At 47.4% G+C, this 25,585-nt stretch overlaps 1 protein-coding gene across 2 annotated transcripts; it reads left to right on the forward strand.

Moving 5' to 3' along the window:
- The first annotated feature begins 433 nt into the window (after positions 1-433).
- On the forward strand, positions 434-25,500 carry LMNB2 (lamin B2). 2 transcript variants are annotated; one of them, XM_060784704.2, is made up of 11 exons: positions 434-1,241; positions 11,315-11,471; positions 11,554-11,679; positions 12,551-12,727; positions 12,830-12,955; positions 13,506-13,726; positions 14,909-15,131; positions 21,774-21,899; positions 23,870-23,992; positions 24,586-24,669; positions 25,127-25,500. In XM_060784704.2, exons 1-11 carry the CDS (start codon positions 904-906, stop codon positions 25,166-25,168), a joined length of 1,743 nt encoding a protein of 580 aa, XP_060640687.2. In that variant the 5' UTR covers positions 434-903; the 3' UTR covers positions 25,169-25,500. The 2 variants fall into 2 exon arrangements, with proteins under 2 accessions (XP_060640687.2, XP_067329731.1); XM_067473630.1 differs by lacking the exon at positions 434-1,241 and adding an exon at positions 1,434-1,455.
- Positions 25,501-25,585: the final 85 nt, after the last annotated feature.

Consider the following 25,585-nt stretch of genomic DNA (forward strand, 5'->3'; position numbering starts at 1 on the left):
TCAGCCTAAATCGGCGACTCAATGCGGTTTACAATGCAATTTATATAACAATAACAATTAGTTAAAACACAACATACACGACAGACAATACAAGACAAAACAACGTGGTCATCAACACCTCAGTAAAAATCAGATTCCGTTCTCATAATCCTTCTACCATTCCTTTGTTCATTTATACCGTCTTCATGAGTTCAGTTGCCTTGTTGACCGAACGCCTGTTCATAGAGCCACGTCTTGACCTTCCTCCGGAACTCCAGCAACGAAGGGGCCTGCCTGATGTCTGCGGGTAGGACATTCCATAGCCGAGGGGCCACCACCGAGAAGGCCCTGTCTCTCGTCCCCGCCAGCCGCGCCTGCAACGCAGGCGGGACCGAGATCAGGGCCTTCTTAGCAGGGGGTTGGACTGGATGGCCCATGAGGTCTCTTTCCAACACTTTGATTTGATTCTTCTTTTCCTCTTCCTTTATTTCCTCTTCATTTTCTCTTTCCCTTTTTCTTCCTCCTTCCTTCCTCTATTCCTCCTCTCCACTTTCCTCTTCTCTAACTTCTTTTCTCTCTGTCCTCCTCTTCTTTTCCTCGTTCTCCTTCTCTCCCTCCTCTATTTTTTCTTCCTTTCCAAGAGGCCCTTCCCCAATGAAACGCCCATTGTCCAAAGGCAGCAGGTGTAGGAGGGAGATAAGGGTTGGGGGCGGGACCTGCCTGCCTGTCAGTCAACCCCATTAGCCCCGCCCAGCGCTAGGGATTCCACCTCCCAGAGTTTCGGGCCATTGGGCGCGCCCGCCGGGGCTGCTGGGAAATGGAGTCCCCCGCAGGTCCCGCCCTCGGGAGGAAAGGGGCGAGGCGAGGGGCCGTTCCGCGGCCATTTTGCGCCCCTCCTGACGCCTTCCTCCTCTGTCACCGGCCATGGCGGACTGCTCCACCACAGCGTCCCGGCGGCGCCTCTCTCGCCGGGAGGAGAAGGCCGAACTGCGGCGCCTCAACGACCGCCTGGCCGCCTACATTGAGCAGGTCCGCATTCTTGAGCTCCAGAACGGGCGCCTCCTGCTCCGCGTCTCCCAGGAGGAAGAGGAGCACCAGCAGCAGCGGCAGCAGCAGCCGGAGGGGGCCGGCGAGGGGGTTCGCGCGCTCCAGGCCCAGCTCCACGCCGCCCGCCAGGCCCAGCGCCAAGACCACCGCCAGGCCGCCTGCCTACAAGACCAGGCCGCAAGCCTGCGCGCGCAGCAACAACAACTGGAGGACAGGTGGGCGGGGCCATCCCTTCGCTCCAGACAGGCAGTTCTTTCTATTGGTACTCAATACAGCAAGGAGGGGGCGGGACCACGGCCAGCACTTGGCTCTGACTGCTCTTTCTACTGGGCCGCCAGGGAAGGGGCGGGGCCAGAGAGGGAGTGGGCGGGGCCACCCCTTTGCTCTAGGTTAGTCGTTCCCAGAGGCGGCCCTAGGTAATTTTCAAAGGTAAGCAAACAGTATTTTGGCGCCCCCCCCCCAACCAATCATCTATCCATCCATCCATCCATCCATCTATCTATCTATCTATCTAAATCAGTGTTTCTCAACCTGGGGGTCGGGACCCCTGAGGGGGTCGCGAGGGGGTGTCAGAGAGGTCACCAAAGACCATCAGAAAACACAGTATTTTCTCTTTGTCATGAGTGTTCTGCGTGGGAAGTTTGGTCCAATTCTATCATTGGAATGCTATTTCATTGTGGGTGAACTATGAATCCCAGCAACTACAACTCCCAAATGGCAAGGTCTATTTTCTCTAAACTCTACCAGTGTTCACATTTGGGTGTATTGTGCCAAGTTTGATCCAAATCCATCACTGTTTGAGTCCACAGTGTTCTATGGATATAGGTGAACCACAACTCCAAAAACTCAAGGTCAGTGTCCACCAGACTCTCCCAGTATTTCTCTTGGCCATGGGAATTCTGTGTGCCAAATTTGATTCAATTCCATCATTGATGGAGTTCAAAGGGCTCTTTGATTTTAGGTGAACTATAAATCCCAGCAATTCCAACATTCCCAAATGACAAAATAAATCCCCTCCAACCCCACCAGTATTCAAATTTGGGCGTTTTGGGTTTTTGTGCCAAATTTGGTCCAGTGAATGAAAATACATCCTGCATATCCGATATTTATATTACGATTCACAACATTATGGTTGGGGGTCACCACAACGTGGGAACCTGTACTAAGGGGTCGTGGCATTAGGAAGGTTGAGAACCACTGATCTATATATAAAAAAATGCTCTGTGCATAATGAGTTCCTTAAAAACAAAAGAACCAATGAACGAAATCACACCAAATTTAGCAACAAAACGTCTCACAACACAAGGAGTGACCATCACTCAAAAAATTATGATTTTGTCATTTGGGAGTTGTAGCTGCTGGGATTTATAGTTCACTTACAATCAAAGAGCATTTTGAACTCCACTAATGATGGAATTGAACCAAAGGTGACACACAGGACTCCCATGACCAACGGAAAACACTAGAAGGGTTTGGTGGGCATTGACCTTGAGTTTGGGAGTTGTAGTTCACCTACATACAGAGAGCACTGTGGACTCAAACAGTGATGGATCACAACCAAACTTGGCACAAATATTCCATATGCCCAAATATGAACACAGATTGAGTTTGGGGGAAATAGACCTTGACATTTGGGAGTTGTTGTTGTTCATTCGTTCAGTCGTCTCCGACTCTTCGTGACCTCATGGACCAGCCCACGCCAGAGCTCCCTGTTGGCCGTCACCAACCCCAGCTCCTTCAAGGTCAGTCCAGTCACTTCAAGGATGCCATCCATCCATCTTGCCCTTGGTCGGCCCCTCTTCCTTTTGCCTTCCACGTTCCCCAGCATAATTGTCTTCTCTAGGCTTTCCTGTCTCCTCATGATGTGGCCAAAGTACTTCAACTTTGTCTCTAGTATCCTTCCCTCCAGTGAGCAGTCGGGCTTTATTTCCTGGAGGATGGACTGGTTGGATCTTCTCGCAGTCCAAGGCACTCTCAGCACTTTCCTCCAACACCACAGCTCAAAAGCATCGATCTTCCTTCGCTCAGCCTTCCCTAAGGTCCAGCTCTCACATCCGTAGGTGACTACAGGGAATACCATGGCTTTGACTAGGCGGATCTTGGTTGCCAGTCTGATGTCTCTACTCTTTACTATTTTATCAAGACTGGACATTGCTCTCTTCCCGAGAAGTAAGTGTCTTCTGATTTCCTGGCCACAGTCTGCATCTCCATCTTTGATTGTAATGAACTATAAATCCCAGCAACTACAACTCCCAAATGTCAAGATCTATTTCCCCCAGACTCCACCAGTGTTCATATTTGGGCATATTGAGTATTCGTGCCAAGTTTGGTCCAGATCTACCATCGCATGAGTCCACAGTGCTCTCTGGATATAGGTGAACTACAACTCCCAAACTCAAGGTCAATGCCCATCAAACCCTTCCAGTGTTTTCCATTGATCGTGGGAGCCAAGTTTGGTTCAAATCCATCGCTGGTGGAGTTCAGAATGCTCTTTGATTATAGGTGAACTATAAATCCCAGCAACTACAACTCCCAAATTACAAAATCAATCCTCCCCCAACCTCACTAGCATTCACATTTGGGTGTATTGGGTATTTGTACCCAGTTTGGTCCAGTGAATGAAAATGCATCCTGCATATCAGATTTTTACATTATGATTTATAACAGTAGTAAAATGACTGTTACGAAGTAGCAATGAAAACAATATTATGGTTGGGGGGTCACCACAACATGAGGGACAGTATTAAGGGGTCACCGCATTAGGAAGGTTGAAAACCTCTGATCTAAATGTTCTGTGCATAATGAGTACCCTAAAAACAAAAGAACCAATGAACGAAATCACACCAATTTTGGCAACAAAACGTCTCACAACACACTCAAAAAATATAATTTTGTCATTTGGGACTTGTAGTTGCTGGGATTTTTAGTTCACCTATAAGCAAAGAGCATTCTGAACCCCACCAACGATGGAATTGAACCAAGCTTGGCACACAGTTCTCCCATGACCAATAGAAAACACTAGAAGGGTTTGGTGAGCATTGACTTTGAGTTTGGGAGTTGTAGTTCACCTACATCCAGAGACCACTGTGGACTCAAACAATGATGGATCTGGACCAAACGTGGCACAAATATTCCATATGCCCAAATATGAACACAGATTGAGTTTGGGGGAAATAGACCTTGACATTTGGGAGTTGTAGTTACTGGGATTTATAGTTCACCTACAATCAAAGAGCATTTTGATCCCCACAAATGACAGATTTGGGGCAAACTTCCCACACAGACGCCCCATGACCAACAGAAAATACTTAAGGTCATCCAGTCCAACTCCCTTCACCAGGGCAAGAAAACATAATCAAAGCCCTCCTGACAAAGAGCCATTCAGCCATAGATATAGATAGATAGATATGATTCACACACACACAGATATAATATCCTAGATTTAAAGGGACCCCTAAAGAAGGACAATTATATGTTGCATGTTTCCGAGTAGGCAAACCATACAATCTCCACATCAACACTGACAAAGAAAAAGCAAGAAATACTGCTTTACCTACAAGCATAAAGGAATTACATATATTAAAAACCAGCACTTTCTCATTACTTTATTTTCCAGATCACCAGACTCGGCCACAGCAATGCGTGGCAGGGGACAGCTAGTTGATATATATTTTCTGTTCATCGTGGGAGTTCTGTGTGCCATATTTGGTTCAATTCCATCATTGGTGGAGTTCAGAATGCTCTTTGATTGTAGGTGAACTATACATCCCAGTAACTGCACTTGCCGCACTTGCTCCCTTGCCTGGCCTGCTTTGGGTCCGGAGGCATGCCTGAAGACCCCGATGTGTGAACCAAAAGTCACCTCTTCTCCTGACTTTCCCTGCAGCCATTGGGACCAAGAGAGAGAGAGGGACAGAGGTGGAGATGCCCACCTTTCCTGAAGGTAGGCGCAAAAACAAAGGAGGGGGCGGAGGTGGGAGATACCTCCAGCCGGAGGGGCTCTCTCTCTCTCTTTCTCTCTCTCTTGGTCCCAATGGCTGAAGGGAAAGTCAGGAGAAGAGGTGACTTTTGGTGCGCACACTGGGGCCTTCAGACACGCCTCCGGACCCGAAGTGGGCCAGATGCGGCGGCTCTGCTCCTTGGCCCACCCACGGATTGGGGAGAGGAGAGGAGGTGGGTGGAGCGCCGGGGGATTGGGAAAGGGAGCCGGTCATGGGGAAGGGATCGAACACGGAGAACGATTGAGCACCAGGTCTGCTCGCGCACCCGGTGGCTGGGTGGAGCAGGAACGAGAGGGGCTAGGCGAGGCTCAAGGGCCCGGCCCCTTTGGGAAGAGGATCGCCCGGCAGCGAGGCAAGAAAGCCGAGGCTCCCCCCGGACTGCTAGGGCTGTTGTGAGCTGAGGGGGCGCTCCTCAAGTGGTGGTCGAGGGGCATTTACAGAGGCGCCTCTGTGCCCCATGGCAAAAAAAGTGTTCTGCGACCGCTTATTTCGCGTAATGGACGAGCCGCCCCTGGTAGTTCCCAACCTTTTTTTGACCAGAGACCACTCGGTCTCCAACATGAGTACCAAAAGGGTTACGAATCCGTTTTTGGTCAACTTTAGTTTGCGTTTTGTTATTTGGGGTGTTGATTCAGAATATTGTATTGGATAAACTACATCAACTAGTTTCTGATACAGAGCATATGCCACCCAGTAGTTGCCACCTGCTCCCCCACCGAAAACCATATTTAATAATCTAGAGCTTGACTTCTGGCAATCATCTTTGAATGTTCTTGGAGAACGGGAGAAATCCCAGCAGGTTGGAGGAGGGTTCAGTGTGGTCCGTATCTTCAAGAAGCGGAAAAAAAGACGACCCAAACAATTACAGTCCGGTCAGCCTCACATCAATACCAGGCAAGAGTCTGGAAAAGATTGGTCTGCAAACACTTAAAAACAAATGTGGTCATAGCTAACAGTCAACACAGATTTATCAAAAACAAGTAATGCCAGACTAATCTGATCTCTTTTTTACAAGCTGGGTAGATGCCGTGGATGTAGCGTATCTGGATTTCAGTAAGGCCTTCAACAAGGTCCCCCATGACCTTCTAGCAAACTAATGAAATGTAGGCTAAGCAAGACTATGGTAATGTGGATCTGTAATTGGTTAAACAAACGAACCCAGAGGATGCTCACCAATGCTTCCTCTTCATCCTGGCAAGAAGTGACGAGCAGAGTGCTGCAGGGTTCCGTCCTGGGCCCTGGGTCCTGTTCAACATCTTTATTAATGACTTAGATGAAGGGTTAGAAGGCATGATCATCAAGTTTGCAGACGGGACCAAATTGGGAGGGATAGCCAATACTCCAGAGGACAGGAGCAGGATTCAAAACGATCTTAACAGATTAGAGAGATGGGCCAAAATTAACAAAATGAAGTTCAGCAGTGACAAATACAAGATACTCCACTTAGGCAGAAAAAATAAAAACAGAATGGGGGACACGTGGCTTGAGAACAGTACATGTGAAAAAGATCTTGGAATATTCGTCCCAAAAGTAAACTGTGTAACCAGTAATCCTCCTTGATTCTATAATTTGCTGATAGACCTGTTCATTGTATGTTTTTGCCCTATTTCCCCTTCTGCTCCCTGACCCCCTATTGTGCTTCAGTATTTATATTAACATTTTAAATGTACTAAATGTACCAAGTTCGTATGAAAATGTGACTTATTTACTGTGCTGGTCTATGACTGAAATAAATGATTTGATTTGATCTTGGAGTCCCCGTGGACAATGAGCCAAAAATGTGATGCAGGGGCAAAATAAACCAACGGGATTTTGGCCTGAATCAATAGGAGTATAGTGTCTAGATCAGGGGTCCTCAAACTACGGCCCGCGGGCCACATGTGGCCCGCCGAGGGCATTTATCCAGCCCGCGCGGCCTGGCCTGGCCTCACGCAAAGCCCCTCGCTGCTTGCCAGGCCCAATTCCCTCGCCTGCCTCGCGCCGCCCGTCGGGCCTGGCAAGCAATGGAAGCAGCGAGGTGCTTCGCTCGCGATGAAACTTACCTGCCTCACGCTGTCCCCCGTGCAGGCCAGGCAAGGGAGATGCTTCGCGCGAGAACAGGCCACGTGTTGCAGCTTCCCTTGCCAGGCCCGACGGGCAGCATGAGGGCTCTATGGAAGGGCTCTGAGAGAAGCGCCTTTCCAAACAACCACGCCTTTGATTTGTCCTGTGGAGCAAGGACGGCCTGGCTCGCCTCTTCCCGGGAGGAGAGTTCAAAGGGAGGCCGAGGCCTGGCAGGCCCTCCTTCTCAGGCACTGCTCTCCCCTTCCCGCCAGGATGTGAGCTTACAAGGCTGCCTCCCTTTCCCTCTCCCTTCCATCCTCTTGTGCAAAACACCGGTTCTGCATAGCAGAACCAGCCCAGGCTCCTGGGGTTGGGGAGGAAGGCAATGGAAGGCAAGGAAGGCCCTGCGAGGAATTCTGAGGTGGGTTCTTCTCTTGGTTTTGAACATAGGCCGCAGCTGCAGGGCTTCTGATTTGGAATGGCCTGTCAGGGTTTCTACTCGCGTGCTGTTTCTGTGCTTTATTTTCAACCTTTATTTCTTTTGATGGAATGGATGTGATTCCCTGCCTAGCCTTGTTTTCTGTGTTGATTTATGCTTTCTCATCTAACTCCATAGGGCCCTTCCACACAGCCCTATATCCCAGAATACCAAGGCAGAAAACCCCACAATATCTGCTTTGAACTGGGTTATCTGAGTCCATACTGCCATAAATTCCAGTTCAAAGCAGGTATTGTGGGATTTTCTGCCTTGATATTCGGGGTTCTACGGCTGTGTGGAAGGGCACCCAGGTCCCCTCCACACATCTTTATATCCCAGTATACCAAGGCAGAAAACCCCACAATATCTGCTTTGAACTGGGTTATCTGAGTCCACACTGCCATATATTCCAGTTCAAAGCAGGTATTGTGGTATTTTCTGCCTTGATATTCTGGGTTTATACGGCTGTGTGAAAGGGCACCCAGGTCCCCTCCACACATCTCTATATCCCAGAATACCAAGGCAGAAAACCCCACAATATCTGCTTTGAACTGGGTTATCTGAGGCAAGGGAGGCTACACCGCATGGCCTGTTCTCACGTGAAGCCCTCGCCGCTTCCATTGCTTGCCAGGCCCGACTGGCAGCGTGAGGCAAGTGAGGGGATTGGGACTTGCAAATGGCAAGGGGCTTTGTGCGAGGCCAGGCTGCGCAGTGCTGCCTCCCTTGCCCGGCTTGCATGATGGGCAGCGTGAGGTAGGTATGTAAGAGTATGTTTAGTTAATTATGGGCCTCAAAGTTTTGAGGAAATAGAAAGTTTGCCACAAGAAGAGAAATAAAAATGGTTAGAGGCTATAGATGAAGAGATGAAAAGCATGGAAAGGCTAAATGTGTATGAACCTGCAGATTTACCAAGAGGGAGTAATCCTATTGACACAAAATGGATTTTTAAGCAAAAGATTGATGCTAATGGTCAAGTAAGGTACAAAGCGCGTCTTGTTGCTAGAGGGTTTACACAGATTAAGGACATAGATTACACAGAGGTGTATTCGCCCACTGTTAGTCCTAATTCTGTAAGATTGATTTTAACTCTTGCAGCATGTTTGAATTTAAAGGTATATCATTTTGACATAAGTACAGCATATCTGAATGCTACTCTAAAGGAGAATATATATATTTTACCAACACCAGGTTCCCACCACAATGCTACAAAGTACAGAGATACCAATACGCATTTTAAGCTGAATCGCGCTTTATACGGATTGAAACAGGCCGGACTTGTCTGGAATGATTGTTTAAATGATGTTTTGACCAAAATGGGTTTACAGAGAAGCAGAGCAGATCCATGCGTGTATGTAAGAAATGTACAACATGATTATCAAGTATTGTTTGTGTATGTTGATGATGTATCATTTTTGGCTGAAACTCAAGCAGAAATTGACAAATTTGCAGAAGAGTTAGAAAAACATTTTAAGTTAAGAAACCTTGGTCCAATTCAATATTTTCTTGGTGTACAAATTATGAAAACTGAACAAGGTTTTGTGTTAAGTCAAAAAGGGAAGATAATGCAGATTTTGGAAAAATTAAACATGAAAGAGTGTAAAGGAGTTAAATCACCCATGATTTTAGGTTTTCAAAACGAAGTGGAAAATGCTGAAATGTTTGAAGAGAAAGCCTTATACAAGAGCATTATTGGTCAGTTATTGTACATATGTAATTACACCAGAGCAGACATTGCATTTGCTGTGAATTTTCTAAGCAGATATGCAAGCAACCCAACCATTGCTACATGGAATGGACTTAAGAGGGTGGCAAGATATTTAAAGCAAACACAAGATTTTTGTTTGGCATTAAGTCCAGATGATTCGCTATCCTTGCAGGTATATACAGACAGTGATTTCGGCAACTGTACTGATAGGAAATCGACAACAGGAGTTTTAATTAAGTTTTCTAATGCTGTAATTGACTGGAAGTCGAAGAAGCAGAGTTATGTAGCTTTAAGTTCCAGTGAAGCTGAGTTTGGTGCACTTAGCTTAGCATATACAGAGATTTGTGTAATTAAACAACTGCTTAAAGACTTGCAAATACCTGTTGAAGATCCAACAACAATATATGAGGATAATCAGACATGCATCACAATGGCAACACAGGCCAGAGTAAAGCAAAGAAGCAAGCATGTAGATATTAAGTACAGTTGTGTAAGGGATGCAGTGAAAAATGGTGAAATTGATATGGTATATTGTAATACAAATCTAAATCTAGCTGATGTACTAACTAAGCCACTGAGTGTACAGAAACATCAGAATGTTTTGAATGATTTGGGAATTTTTGAGTGTACCATGTAGTTGTATTATGTATTGTGTTTTCCTCTGCACACAAGGAGGAGTGTTACAGTATATGATTTTGTAAGTCTTGACAAGAATCATCTCTTGCTTATATGTGTGTTGAGGAAGAACCACTCCCTGATTAGGATGTATATCAGGTGAAGTTTTCTTGATGCAGGTAGTGTGAGTGAAATGAAGTAATCAGAGATGAAACTACACTACAAGGTTTGCTGGAAAGAAGCAGATTAATGCATTGTTTTGTAAGTTTTTTTTCCTTCTGCGATGGACAATGTGTTTTCAAGGCTACTGTATGTTTCTTTATAAAATACATGTGTTGACTACTCAAGAGTAAAGACATTTTTATTTTATACTCTGTGGAAAGACTACTGTGTATTTTCAATATAAACTAACGAACTGCAACAAGTTGCACCGCGTGGTCTGGCCTCGCGCAGCCCCTCGCCGCTTGCAAGGTCCAATCCCCTCACTTGCCTAGCGCTGCCAGTTGGGCCTGACAAGCAGTGGAAGCGGCGAGGGCTTCGCGTGACTGGCAGGGGATTGGGCCTTGCGAGGGGCTTTGCGCAAGGCCAGGCAGCGCAGTGCAGCCTCCCTTGCCCGGCTCACACGATGGTCCGGCCTTCCAACGGTCTGAGGGACAGTAATCTGGCCTCTTGTTTAAAAAGTTTGAGGACCCCTGGTCTAGATCCAGGGAAGTCATGCTACCCCTCTATTCTGCCTTGGTTAGACCTCACCTGGAATACTGTGTCCAATTCTGGGCACCACAATTGAATGTTGACAACTTGGAATGTGTCCAGAGGAGGGTGACTGAAATGATCAAGGGTCTGGAGAACAATGAGGAGCGACTTAAAGAACTGGGCATGTTTAGCCTGAAGAAGGCTGAGAGGAGACATGATAGCCATGAATAAATATGTGAGAGGAAGTCATAGGGAGGAGGGAGCAAGCTTGTTTTCTGCTGCCCTGGAGACCAGGATGCGGAACAATGGCTTCAAACTATAAGAAAGGAGATTCCACCTGAACATTAGGAAGAACTTCCTGACAGTGAGAGCTGTTCAGCAGTGGAACTCTTTGCCCCAGAGTGTGGTGAAGGCTCCTTCTTTGGAGGCTTTTAAACAGAGGCTGGATGGCCATCTGTCAGGGGTACTTTGGATGCGATTTTCCTGCTTCTTGGCAGGAGGTTGGACTGGATGGCCCATGAGGTCTCTTCCAACTCTATGATACTATGACCTTCAAGGAGCCCCTGGGGGTGGCAAAGGCCGACAGGGAGCTCTAGTGCAGGCTGGTCCATGAGGTTACAAAGTGACTGAACAAATAAGCAACAAAAGAGCTGGTGTGGTCTGTCCAAGGGGGCGGGGCTGGTCAGCAACAGGGAAGGAGTGGCTTGCGGGCGGCATTTAATGGCGTCCTTGCGTCCTATTCCTGGCTTGCAGCTTGAAGAAGAAGGAGGAGGAATGCTTGGCCTCGCGGTCCCGCACCCAGGAGCTGGAGAAGCTTCTCTGCCACAGCAAAATGGAGCTGTCCGCCGCACTGGCCCAGAAGCGAGACCTGGAGGACAAGGTGGCTTCCCTGCACACCCAGCTGGCCAAGGTAAGACCAGAGACAGAGCGGGAGCGTCTTCCTCCTTTCCTTCCCCCATCTGGCCCTTGACCCAGCCTGTCTTGCCTTGCAGTCAGAGGAGGCACACGCGGTGGCCAAGAGGCAGCTGGAGGCTGAGACACTGCTGCGGGTAGACCTGGAGAACAGGAGCATGAGCCTGCAGGAGGAGCTGGCCTTCCGGAAGAACCTCTTCGAGGAGGTGAGCTGGGGCCGGTGGCATGCACTTCAGGAGGACCTGCCGAGAGAGAGAGAGAGGCGCCCCTTGCCTTCATGGCACTCACTGCCATCCTCTCTCATTAATTTGTCCAAAAACCTTCAGAGGTTTTTCCCAATTCAAATTACGATACCAAGGAGATGGTTCAACAACTTTAATTTTTTGTATTGTCGAAGGCAGGCAACCTCTGAGGATGCCTGCCATAGATGCAGGTGCAACATAGGGAGAGAGTGCTTCTGGAACATGGCCACACAGCCCAGAAACCTTACAACCCATTTTTTGTATATGTGTGTGCATATATCTGGTGTCATATATTATATACACATACACAAACACTATACTATATATACATACACACATATGTACTATATATACACACACAGATATATATACTATAGATACACACACACTATATATATACACACAAAGAGATAATACAACTTTAATTTTTTGTGTGTGTATATAAATATGGTATATATGTTTGTGTATATGTATACACACATACTATATACACACATATACTATACCTATATACACATATATATACACACGCACACACGTAGCATTTTCTCCTTTTTCTGACCTGGTGAGAGAGAGAGGGATGGAGAGATGGAGGCAGGGAATGAAAGGAGGCAAGACAGAGAGAGATCTTGGAGGCTGGCCGGCTTTCCATGCTGGAGTCGATTCTTTTTAATCCTGTTCATATTAAAATGTCATCGCCTTGTTTGTACATATTTTGTAATTGTATGGGGGTGGTTTCGTGGTGAGCCATTTTCAGTCTCTTCCTGAAGAGAGCTGCAATAACTCTTTTGGCCTCCTGGGAGCCCAACCCTTGATCTTGCTCACCCTTCCTTAGGAAGTGCGGGAGGTGCGCCAGCGCCACCTGGTGGAGGAGTCGGACCCTGCCCAGAAGCAGTCACAGCAGCAGGAGAAGGTGGCACCCTTGGCCCTGGCCTTGGAGGAGCTCCGCAGGCAGCACCAGGCGCAGGTGGAACTCTACCGGGCAGAGCTGGAGCAGGCCTACCGGGCCAAGGTCAGATGGGAGGGAAGAGAAAGGGCAAGGAAGGCGGGACTTCCTGCGTGGGAATGAGGGAGCCGCCACTCACTCAACTGCCTCCTTTCCCTGCCCACCCAGCTGGAGAGCGCCAAGCTCTCTTCTGACCAGAATGGCAAGGTGGCCGGCGCAGCCCAAGAGGAGCTCGGGGAGGCCCGCCAGCGCATCCAGGCCCTTGGGGCACAGCTCTCGGCCCTCCAGGTGCAGGTGAGCACAAAGGGAGGGAGGGAGGGAGGGAAGAAGGGTCCCCAAAGGCCACCCAGACATGGATATGTTGTTTTGAGGTGATAGAGCTGGAAGAGGGGGCCTAAAGGCCATCCAGACCAATCCCCTTCTGCCCTCCATACATAGATAGATAGCCAAAGGTTGGGTAGAGATGATAGACCCCAAAGGGCCCCCAAAGGCCATCCAGACCAACCCCTTTTAGTCATAAAGGAAGACACCATCCAATTTCTCCTGACAGAGGGCCATCCAGACATAGATATGGCTGATACGTATGATAGGTATATCATAAAATCCTGGAGTTAGAAGGGGTCCCCTAAGGCTACCCTGCCCAACCCCTGTTCTTCCAGGCTAAAAGACACCATCAAAGCACTCACGACAGAGGGCCGTCTAGAGAGATAGAGAGAGATTGTTAAAGATTTGATAGATAGATAGATATGAGCTCAGCTTAAAGGACCATTGGATCCTCAAGTGGGAAGGGGCCCCCAATGGGCACTCATCCCCGATGCAAGCCCTCCTTCTGTTCTCCGTGCAGGTGAATGTGGCGGAGGAGCGTCAGCGGGAGGCGGAGGGGCACCTGGCTAGGGAGCGGGAGGCCTTCCAGGCGGCGCTGGAGGCCAAGGAGCACGAGGCCCAGGAGGCACGGGAGCAGCGGCAGCGGCAGCTGACCGAGTACCAGGAGCTGCTGGATGTCAAGCTGGCTCTAGACATGGAGATCAGCGCCTACCGAAAGTTGCTGGAGGGAGAGGAGGAGAGGTAAGAGAGGGAGGAAAGGAAGGAATCAATCGAGGAAAGAAAGCAGGGAGGGAGAGGGGGAGGAATCGGGGAAAGGAAAAAGGAAGAAAGGGTTCAAGGAGAGGAAGGACAGGAATGAATCAGGGAAAAGAAGGAGGGAGGGAGGGAGGAAGGAAGGAACTATTGGGTGAGTGGGCTTATTAACAAAACACCTTCATAAATGTACAGCAGAGTAACTTATTAGCAGCAGACTTCACACTGGAGCTTTACGTACAAGGCCTTCAACCTGGAGCTTCTCTCACCAAAGCCACCTCACACCAGGCATCTCACACATTGAGGACTACTAACACTGGAGCCTTCTCATACCAAGGCTTCTCTCATACTGAGGACTCTCTCAGGCTGACACCTCTCATATACGGAGGCAAACTAATACTGAGGCCTGCTCATGCTGAGGCCTACTAACACACTGAGGCCCTTCTCCCACAGAGACCTCTCACATAACGAGAGCTACTAAGCTACAGGCACACCTATTTGAACTGAACTACAGTTTTGCTAAGTCATTGCATCCATTTAACCCTTTTAGTGCTTGACTCACATTTTTGTAATTAAAAATACCTAGTTAATGTTTAATATTTCTGACAGGAATCATTCAGGGAAAAGAAGGAGGGGGGAGGGAAGGAAGGGAGAGGGAGGAGGAGAAGCGGAAAGGAAGGAATCAGGGAAAGGAAGGCTGGAGGGAAAGAACGAAAGAAGGGATCAGGGAAAGGAGGGAGGGAAGAAGAAAGGAAGGAGTGGTTTGAATGCAATTTTCCTCCTTCTTGGCAGGGGGTTGGACTGGATGGCCCATGAGGTTTCTTCCAGCTCTATGATTGTATGAAACACTCAAAAAAAGGGAAGGAAGGAACAAATGAAGGAATCACGGAAAGAAGGGAGGGAAGGAGGAAGAAAAAAAGACAGAAGAAAGGGAGGAAGGTCCATAGAGGTCACCACCTAGACCCTGGTCTTGCTTGATAGAATCCAGCATTGGAAGAAATACTTAAGATACGATCCGTAAAAATCACGTATTAAAACACAAGGACTGGAAAAGTGGCTTTCCCCTTCTCCTCCTCCTCCTCCTCCTCCTCCTCCTCCTTTATGGGACAACTTTCCAAATGTCGAAACCTGGCTCTCTCTTCCCCTTCTCCGGGACTTCTTTCCTTCCAGGCTGAAGCTCTCCCCCAGCTCTCTCCACATCTCAGTTTCCAGGGCCACTTCCTCTTCCTCTTTGTGGGGCAAGCGCAAGTGCAGGGAGGCCCAGGAGCAGCTCTCCATTGAGACCAGTCACACCAGCAACGCCTTCCAGCTAGACTTGGCCAAAGGCAGCGTCAGTATTGAGGAGGTCGACCCCCAAGGGAAGTTCGTCCGGCTGCGGAACCACTCGCAGGAGGTGAGGTCGGCACCAAAGAGGTCACAACCCTCCTGACCCTTGTGAGGCTGAACGACCTCCCCACAACCAGGAGCCCAAGCCAAAGGGGAAGCTCCTCTTGGAGGGAGGTCATTTCTCATTCAATTGCATTGACTCCATCTACGGGATGCAGGGATTTGTAGTTTGGGTCAGCCTGAAGGCCTTGCAAACCTACATCTCCCAGGACTCCATAGCATCATCCTCCAGCAGAGACACAGTCCAAGGTTTCCTTATTTCTCCATTGCTTTGGTGCTCTAACTCTTTTATGTCTTAAGAAAAAGATCCTAGAGTTGCACAGGACATACAGCAGCACATCCTTTTTTAAGTTTCTGGGTTTTGCAAATGAGGAGGGTGCTTGAGGTCCGATGGCTCATGAGACTCAAGTCAATGCAACAGAGGTCCAAGAGAGTGTCTGTCGCGGGATAGGTTTGTGAAGTGACTTACAGTTTTTCAATCACGACCTCCCTGGACAAAGCAGTGCCACAGAGGCAAGCAAAACATAGCAGAGTCCATTCTCAGCAAAAATACCAAACCAGTGAGTCAGCCAGCTGGTCAGCAGAGGACAACTGCAATGCCTGACCTTCACTGTTGCGCTATTTACAACTGTATAATCAGGATGCGTGGATCCACAGTCAGATCTGTACTTACTTATTACGCGTGTCAGGTGTTCTGTATTTTTTTATTTGATGCTATCTTAGGTCCCCGGCGTTGACTGAGTTATTTGAAAAAGTAATAGTTTTTTTTTATTTCATAGAATCATAGAATCAAAGAGTTGGAAGAGATGTCATGGGCCATCCTGTCCAACCCCCTGCCAGGAAGCAGGAATATTGCATTCAAATCACCCCTGACAGATGGCCATCCAGCCTCTGTTTAAAAGCTTCCAAAGAAGGAGCCTCCACCATACTCCGAGGCAGAGAGTTCCACTGCTGAACGGCTCTCACATTCAGGAAGTTCTTCCTCATGTTCAGATGGAATCTCCTTTCTTGTAGTTTGAAGCCATTGTTCCCCGTCCTAATCTCCATGGAAGCAGTAAATAAGCTTGCTCCCTCCGCCCTGTGGCTTCTTCTCACATATTTATACATGGCTATCATATCTCCTCTCAGCCTTCTCTTCTTCAGGCTAAACATGCCCAGCTCCTTAAGTCACTCCTCATAGGGCTTGTTCTCCAGATCCTTGATCATTTTAGTCGCCCTCCTTTGGACACATTCCAGCTTGTCAATATCTCTTCAAATGTGGTGCCCAGAATTGGACACAATATTCCAGGTGTGGTCTAACCAAGGCGGAATAGAGGGGTAGCATTAATTCCCTAGATCTAGACACTATGCTCCTATTGATGCAGGACAAAATCCCATTGGCTTTTTTGCCACCACATCACATTGTTGGCTCATGTTTAACTTGTTATCCACGAGGACTCCAAGATCTTTTTCACACGTACTGCTCTCAAGCCAGGCATTGTCCCTCATTTTGTATCCTTGCATTTCGTTTTTTCTGCCAAAGTGGAGTATCTTGCATTTGTCACTGTTGAACTTCATATTGTTAGTTTTGGCCCATCTCTCTAATCTGTCAAGATCGTTTTGAATTCTGCTCCTGTCCTCTGGACTATTGGCTATCCCTCCCAATTTGGTGTTGTCTGCAAACTTGATGATCTTGCCTTCTAGCCCTTCATCTAAGTCATGGGTCCTCAAACTTTTTAAACAGAGGGCCAGGTCACTGTCCCTCAAACTGTTGGAGGGCCGGATTATAATTTGAAAAAACCCCCAAACGAATGAATTCCTATGCGCACTATGAATATCTAATTTGTAGTGCAAAAAAACACTTAAAAACAATACAATAATTAAAATGAAGAACACTTTTAGCAAATATAAACTTACTAGTATTTCAATGGGAAGTGTGGGCCTGCTTTTGGCTGATTAGATAGGATTGTTGTTGTTGTGTGCTTTCAAGTTATTTCAGACTTAGGTTGACCCTGAGTGAGGGCCGGGTAAATTACCTTGGAGGGCCGCATCCGGCCCCCGGGCCTTAGTTTGAGGACCCCTGATCTAAGTCTTAATAAAGATGTTGAACAGGACCGGGCCCAGGACAGAACCCTGCAACACTCCACTTGTCACTTCTTTCCAGGATGAAGAGGAATCATTGGTGAGCACCCTCTGGGTTTGTCCATTTAACCAATTACAGATCCACCTCACCGTAGTTTTGCCTAGCCCACATTGGACTAGTTTCCTTGCCAGAAGGTCATGGGGGACCTTGTCGAAGGCCTTACTGAAATCCAGGTACGCTACATCCATGGCATTCCCCGCATCTACCCAGCTTGTAGCTCTATTGAAAAAAGAGATCAGATTAGTCTGGCATGACTTGTTTTTGATAAATCCATGTTGACTGTTAGCGATGACCGCATTTGTTTCTAAGTGTTTGCAGACCACTTCCTTAACAATCTTTTCCAGAATCTTGCCTGGTATCGACGTGAGGCTGACTGGACGGTAGTTGTTTGGGTCATCCTTTTTTCCCTTCTTGAAGATGGGGACCACATTGGCCCTCCTCCAGTCATAGAATCATAGAATCATAGAATCAAAGAGTTGGAAGAGACCTCATGGGCCATCCAGTCCAACCCCCTGCCAAGAAGCAGGAATATTGCATTCAAATCACCCCTGACAGATGGCCATCCAGCCTCTGCTTAAAAGCTTCCAAAGAAGGAGCCTCCACCACACTCCGGGGCAGAGAGTTCCACTGCTGAACAGCTCTCACAGTCAGGAAGTTCTTCCTAATGTTCAGATGGAATCTCCTCTCTTGTAGTTTGAAGCCAGTCTGCTGGAACTTCTTCCGTTCTCCAAGAACTCTCAAAGATGATTGCCAATGGTTCCGAAATGACTTCCTCTAGTTCCTTCAATACTCTTGGGTGTAGTTGATCTGGCCCTGGGGACTTGAACTCATTTAGAGCGGCCAGGTATTCCTGGACGACTTGTTTCCCAATTTGGGGTTGGATGTCCTCTAATCCCTCATCCACTCCATCTTGCTGAGGTTGAAGATGACTTTCTTTTTGTGAGAAGACCGAGGCAAAGAAGGCATTAAGTAGTTCTGCCTTTTCCCTATCCCCTGTCAGCATTGCCCCATCTTCTCCTCGAAGAGGCCCTATCGCCTCCTTGTTCTTCCTTTTTCTACTGACATAAGAAAAGAAGCCCTTTTTATTGTTTTTAATGTCCCTGGCAAGCCTGAGCTCATTTTGTGCTTTAGCCTTGCGGACCTTTTCCCTACAGGTGTTGGCTATTTGTTTGAATTTTTCTTTGGTGATTTCTCCCTTTTTCCACTTCTTGTGCATGCCTCTTTTGTGTCTTAGCACAGTTAGAAGTTCTTTGGACATCCGTTCTAGCTTCTTTGCACTTGCCCTATTTTTTCTCTTTGTTGGCACAGTTTGCAATTGCGTCTTGAGTATTTCACTCTTGAGAAATTCCCATCCATCTGTAACTCCTTTGTCTTTTAGTATCTGTGTTCACGGAATGCTGCTCAGTCTTTCCTTCATTTTGTGGAAATCAGCTCTCCTAAAGTCCAAAATGCAGGTTTGACTTGTCTTAGTTTCAGCCTTTCTTTGTACCTCAAATTGCAAGAGCACATGGTCACTTGCCCCTAAGGATTCTACCATTTCAACCGCATCAATCAGGTCCTCCGCATTTGTTAGGATGAGATCAAGAGTAGCCAACCTCCTTGTTGCCTCTTCTACCTTCTGGACCATAAAATTGTCTGCAAGGCAAACGAAGAATTTGTTGGAGCTTGTACTCTTGGCCAAGTTTGTTTTCGAGCAAATTTAGTTGAAATCGCCCATGACTACTACATCTCTTCTCTGTGCCTGTTTTGTCAACTGTTAGCAGACTTCATAAAGTTCTTCCTCCTGGCTTGGAGGTCTGTAGTAGACGCCGACAATGACATCTTTTGGAGTCCCAGTTCCCTTGATTCTTATCCAGATGCTTTCAAGCTGGTTTCCCAGATTGCTCTCTTGCATCTCTTCTGCAGCATAACAGTTTTTGACATATAAGGCTACTCCGCCTCCTCTCCCCTTTGTTCGGTTTCTGTGAAAGAGGTTATAGCCCGCGATGTCTACATTCCAGCGATAGGAGTCATCCCACCAGGTTTCAGTGATGCCTATGATATCATATTCGTGGTGTTGTGCTAAAAGTTGGAGTTCGTCTTGTTTATTTCCCATGCTCTGTGCATTAGTGTAAAGACATGTGAGCCCCTGAGATCTTCCCTTGAGCTGTTTAATTGGGATTATTGTGCTTTTGGTACTTGGTCCTCGTTGTGTTTGTGCAGCCCTCCGTTTAGCCTTCTGGCGGTTCCCTGACATTGTGGGCAAAGTAGTGTTCGCAAGGCTGTTGTCCCCCTCCCCCAGAGGACCTAGTTTAAAATGCGCCTAATGAGATTTGCGAGTCTGTGAGAAAAAAGGTGTTTTCCTACTTGTTTGAGATGCACCCCATCCCTTGCCAGTAGGCCATCCTCCTGGAAAAGCAGACCATGGTCAAGGAAGCCAAAGCGTTCCTCCTGACACCATTTTCTAAGCCAGTCATTGACCTGTACTATTTTTTTGGCCCTTGTAGGACTGTCTTTTACAACTGGGAGGAGGGATGAAAAGACCACCTGTACATTACATTGTTTTAGCTTTGTTCCGAGAGCTCGAAAATCATTTATGATCTTTTGAAAAGTATGCCTAGCAGTATCATTGATTCCTACATGAATCAACATGAGGGGAGGACGGTGATGGGGCTTGAGGAGCCTGGTGAGCCTCTGAGTGATATGGTGTATTTTTGCCCCCAGTAGTCAGAATATTTCTCGAGCCATCCCATCTGGTCTGGAAATGACGGCTTCCGTTCCTCTAAGGAGGGAGTAGCCTACTACCAAGACCTGTTTACTTTCAGGATTGACAGGGTCCCTTTTGTGCAATGTAGTGTGTAGGTCCCCAGAAAAGTGATCCTGTTGATGTGAATTGTGTGGGTGTAAAGTATTGTTCTCCTCAGCATTCGTCAAGGACAATCCATTGAGATTCGTCCAAGAGCCTATCGTTCTCCTGTATGTGTTCCTGTTGCACCTGGTCTATGGCTGGGGATGGTACACCTGCATGATTGTGTGTGAATGTTGTGAAGTGTTGTCCCAGTCAGGGCTATCCCCTGCACACTGTTCAAGGACGAGCCACTGTTCAGTATCTAAGCCATTCTGGTCTTCCCCAATATGTTGTGTTTCTTGGTCAAGTGATAGTTGTGTGAGAATTTGGAATCTATTGTGTAACTGCAACTGGGCAGAGGTATTCTGAGGAGTCTTCCAGGTCCTATGTTTCTTTCTAAGGGTGACATGCCTCCAAGCTTGAGGGTTGTCCACATCTGTGGTGATCTCCCCTTGAGTCACAGTGGTCTGTGATAGTGGGTGAAGGTATTGCAAATCCCATAATCTGTGGTCCTTACTCCTCTAACCCTCACCAGGATAGAAAGTGCGCCATTGTGAGTCTGTTAGCGAAATTTGGTCCAGGTGCATCATTTGTTTGGGTCGTAGTGGTTTCTGGAAGTGAGTGAAGATTCCCATTGTCTCTGGTCCACCCTCCCAAAACTCACCAGTCTGTGTGGCAAGTTTCGTCCATTCAGTCATTTGTGGGGGTCACAGTGGTCTTAGGAAGTGACTGAAGGTACTGCAAATGCCATCATCTGTGGCAAGTGTGGTCCAGATCCATCGCTGGTTGGGTTCACAGTGCTCTCTGGATGTAGGTGAACTACAACTCCAATAAATCAAGGTCAATTCCCCCCCCCTCCCCCAATCCTCTTGTTTAGTTTCTGATCAATTCCTGTTTGCTGTGTTCCATAGGAAAGGGTTAAGGGAAAAGCAGTGGGTGAGGTCATGCAAGTTGCACACCAATAGAGAGAGAGAGAAAGGAATCCTGGGCTGTCTATAGTTGAGGAGAAACAGAACATCTAGGATGAAATTTTCCCTAAATGAAAGCCTTCACTTGGATGATGGGCAGTGAGGTGTTTGGGGAGGACATTGGCAGAGGTTGGGAGACATGTTCATGGCACCTTCTGTAACCTGAAATGTCCTTTTGGTGATTCTCCAGCACTGTGGGTTATAGCTGTTTGTGGAGACCAGAGGCTGTCTGTGTAGTTAGACACCTCTGCCACATACACACATACACACATTTTCACTTTTATTATGTGTATAGAAGATATAGATGTTGTAGTTCAATGGTTATATTTTATGCTATGTAATGTTTTGTTTACATGTTGTTCGCCACTTTCAGTCCCAATCTGGAAGAGAAGCGGGATATAAATAAATAAATATGATCCTCTGAGAGAGATACTCATGACGAGATTCACACAGAAGAGAAGAGAGAGATTGGGCATGTCATCCCCCTTTTTATAACCACCTGCTGACTTGTCATCAGCTAGGGACAAACGACTGATGCAACCCCTTGTCATATACCTCACATGATTATGACTCAGCCATTTATGCCTGCACCTTAGGCATGTTGTCATGGCTTTCTCAGTCATTCCGCAGGAGTGATCACATATCCATCAAAACTGTATTTTCACATAGATTCAGTGTGGAGGCATTTCCGTCTAAGAGAGGGTCCCCCAACACTTTGCTTCCTCCCCGCAGGACCAGTCTCTGAGGAACTGGAGGCTGAAGAAGATGACCAAACGAGAGGCAGGAGGAGAAGGGGAAGAGGCTGCCACCTACAAGTTCAGCCCCCGGTTTGTGCTCCGAGCAGCACAGAGCGTCACGGTGAGCTAAGTTACAAGGAAAGCTCCTCTGAAGTGCTCTGAAATATATATGATATACATAAAAGTAATAATAATTATTTGCACAGCCAAACATGTCAGGTAATTGAGATAAAGCAATCATCAATCTACCTTTATCTCAACTCTTTGACCTTCACAAGACTCTGCCTTGAAGATACAAAGATAAATGGACTCCATAAATCAGCTTTTAACAAAAGTGGTTCACTCTATTTACAAGAACTTATTTACAGCACAGTCTGTAAACAAATCTGTTCTAGTCACATGACGAAAGAACAGTGCACGTTGGCCTTCTTTTCCAGGTGGTACAGGTAATTGCTGACCTTCTAGGAATGTCTACCCTTCTATTACATTAACCTATTATGTAATAGAAGGGTAGAGGCAGGGAAGGAAGGAACATTTCTGATATATGCCACTCAAACACCATAAACGCTGACAAAAAACATTTTAGCAGATTACAAAGCTGCAGCCTTTGACCCCTCAACCGCACTGTATAGTAATATGTGAAAGACCTATTCTTTAAAGCATTGAATAAACTACTACTATTACTACGATATAAGGCCTTGAAGAAAACACCGAGAGATCAGCAGGAAGAGGGAAGGAAGAAATGTCCTTATAGAAATACATTTTAATACTACCTGTACCCTGCCACGCATTGCTGTGGCCTATAGTAAGAATTTTTGAAGTAGAGGTAGATATCTGGACTATTATAAAAGAGAGGTACCTACCTATTCCTTCTCCTCTTTTTCTTCCCCTTCCCCTTTCTCTCCTTCCTTCCTTCTCTACCTCTTTCTTTCATTCCTTATTTCACTCTTTGGTTTCATCCTTTCCCTCTTTCTCTCACACACTCCCTCCTTTCCCCTCTTTCTCTCTCTCTCTCGCGTTCCCCCTTTCTCTCCTCCTTGTCTCTCTCCTTCCCTCCTTCTCTCTTTCTCGCGTTCCCTCTTTCTCTCGTCTCTGCCTGGCCTCACTCCCTCCTTTCTTCTCCCTTCCTTCTCTCACACCACCCTCCTTTCCCCTCTTTCTCTCTCTCTCTCTCTCTCGCGTTCCCCCTTTCTCTCCTCCCTCTCTCCTTCCCTCCTTCTCTCTTTCTCGCGTTCCCTCTTTCTCTTGTCTCTGTCTCTCCTCACTCCCTCCTTTCTTCACCCTTCCTTCTCTTGCTCTCTTTCCCTCTTTCCTTGGAGGGGGCGTGGGCGGGGAAGAAGAAGGAGGGGGAGGAGTGATGAATTTTGACAGGGCGGGAAGGGGCGGGGCGGGGTTTGGAGGGGGCGTGGCTTCCTTGGAGGGGGCGTGGGCGGGGGAAAAAGAAGGAGGAAGAGGAGGTAAGTTTGGCGAACGTGATCGTGTGGGGCGGGGCCGGGGAGGGAGGGAGGGGGCGTGGTGTGGCGTGATCGTGTGGGGCGGGGGCGGGAGGGGGCATGGTGTGGTGTGATCGTGCGGGGCGGGGGAGGGAGGGTGCGGAGGGTGCGTTGGCCGTTCGGCCATGTGCGCGCGCCGGGGACTTGCGGCGGGGCGCCATTGCGCATGCTCAGTTGTTTTGTCTAATTGTGAGTGTGTTTTAATGTTGTTTAATATTTTGAATCGATTTGTGCATACCTTGTGAGTTGAGGTATGTGCATGGGAATTTTGGTAAATTTTTGTCGGGGGTTTTTTTGAGTTTTGCTGTCCCGTTGGACGCCCTTTTCATTTTTATATATATAGATGTATATTCCATAGAAATGCATTGTAATATGTGCATTTGTGGTATTCATTATTCTGTAACCCGCCTCAAGCCAACAGGAGAGATGGGGAAGAAATAAAACTGTTGTTGTTGTTATTGAGAAAGAATGCAAGCCGGCCCAAGCCAGACAAAGAACAAAGGGCCTGCTTGCATTATAAACATCATAATTATAAACATCATAAACACCAGGATAATAATGATGATGGAGCGCACCTTCTTCCCCTACCATTCCCCAGGTCTGGTCCTGTGACGCCGGCGTGACCCACTGTCCACCCTCAGCCCTGGTCTGGAGGGGCCGCAGCTGCCCGTGGGGCCCGGGGGAGAAGGCCCGGCTGGTGCTGCTGGACGCCCAGGGAGAGGTAGGGAGGGGGCCCAGTACCCTGTTCTTCCTTTTGATCCCAAAGGGGGCCCATTGAGCCCTGCTGTGAATATGGGGAGCGGGAAATGGCAGGCTGAGAGCCTTCCTTGGCCAGCAAGGGAGGGAGGCAGGAAGGAAGGAAAAGAAGATGGGAAGGAAGGAGAGAAATGAGGGAGGGAGGGAGGAAGAAGAGAGAAATGGAGGGAGGGAGGCAGGAGGGAGGGAGGATATGAGACACACACACACACACACACACATATATATATCAACCATATCTATCCCTTTTGAAAACACACATTACACACACACACCATATCTATACTGCCTTTGACTATATCTATCTCTGTATTCTATCATCTATCAAAATCCTATAAATATCCTATCTATGACTGGATGGCCATCTGTGCGGGATGCTTGGATGGTGCTTTGCTGCCTAAAAGGAGGATAGCAGCCTCCCTTTCCCCTCAAGGGTTCTATGATCCTGTAGGTGGGCACCTGTCGAGAGGGATCGGGTAGTGCCTTCCTCCCTGGGTCGGGCTGGATGGCCTTTGGGGGCCCTCTTGACTTCCTGTACTCTGCTCTTTTTCCTCTCAGGAAGTTGCCACGAGAAGCCTGTCTCCGGAAGAGGAAGAAGTGGAGGTTCAAACCTTTGGTGAGGAAGACCTCTTCCACCAACAGGTAGGCCTGCCTTCCCTCCTTCCCTCCTTCCCTCCTTCCCTCCTTCCCTCCTTCCCTCCTTCCCTCCTTCCCTCTCTCCCTTCCTTCCTTCCGTCCTTCCTTCCTTCCTTCCTTCCTTCCTTCCTTCCTTCCTTCCTTCCTTCCTTCCTTCCTTCCTTCCTTCTTTCCTTCCTCTTTCCTTTCATTTATTTATTTACTGTTTATATCCTGCCTTTCTCGACCCTGAAGGGGACTCAAGACGGATTACAGCATAGGCAATAATTCAATGCCTTAAAAACAATATACAATTAAATAAACATTTCAATTAAAAAATTAAATGAGATTAAGAGCATTAAAACATATAAAACATTGCAATTACAACTATAAAACCACATTATCCGCAATCATAGTTGGATCGTTCCAGTAATCATTTCTTTCCTTTCTTTCACTTCTGCTTACTTTCACCCTTTGCCTTCAGGGGGACCCCCAGACCACCTCCAAAGGATGTGCCGTCATGTGATGAGAAGGAAAGAAGGAGGAAGGAGGCACCTCCCCAACCTTCCGTTGTTCTTTGTGGCTGCCACAAACTAGGTTAGGATGAATTGAGACTCAGTAATGGGATATTCCTTGGAAAACTAGAGCAAACTTGTTCCATGTCGCAGGAGGATGCTCCTCCCTCCCGCAGAAAGAAGCAATCCTTTTGTAGATTAGTCGTATTTCCCCATTTTTTTACTGATAGAAACAATTAGGAAATAATGCTATTGGTCACCCAGTGTCTTTGGGGTTTGTTTTGTTTCTGACTGGAACCTTGTTTTGTACAACACTCAGAAAAAATAAAAGGATTTGAATTTCTCCTTGGCCTCCTGTGCCTTCCTTCCTTCCCACGTGTCTATCCGTTCCCCATTGGAATTATACTTGTTATTATGGTATATTTCGA

The sequence above is a fragment of the Anolis sagrei genome, chromosome X (assembly GCF_037176765.1).
Source record: "Anolis sagrei isolate rAnoSag1 chromosome X, rAnoSag1.mat, whole genome shotgun sequence".
NCBI classification, from domain to species: Eukaryota; Metazoa; Chordata; class Lepidosauria; order Squamata; family Dactyloidae; genus Anolis; species Anolis sagrei.

Excerpts from the sequence above, each read along its gene's own strand:
- LMNB2 (XM_060784704.2), top strand. The coding sequence starts at position 904 with ATGGCGGACTGCTCCACCACAGCGTCCCGGCGGCGCCTCTCTCGCCGG. Across the intron at positions 12,728-12,829 it reads AGCAGGCCTACCGGGCCAAG|CTGGAGAGCGCCAAGCTCTC; the intron begins GTCAGATGGGAG and ends CTGCCCACCCAG. Across the intron at positions 15,132-21,773 it reads TGCGGAACCACTCGCAGGAG|GACCAGTCTCTGAGGAACTG; the intron begins GTGAGGTCGGCA and ends TCCTCCCCGCAG.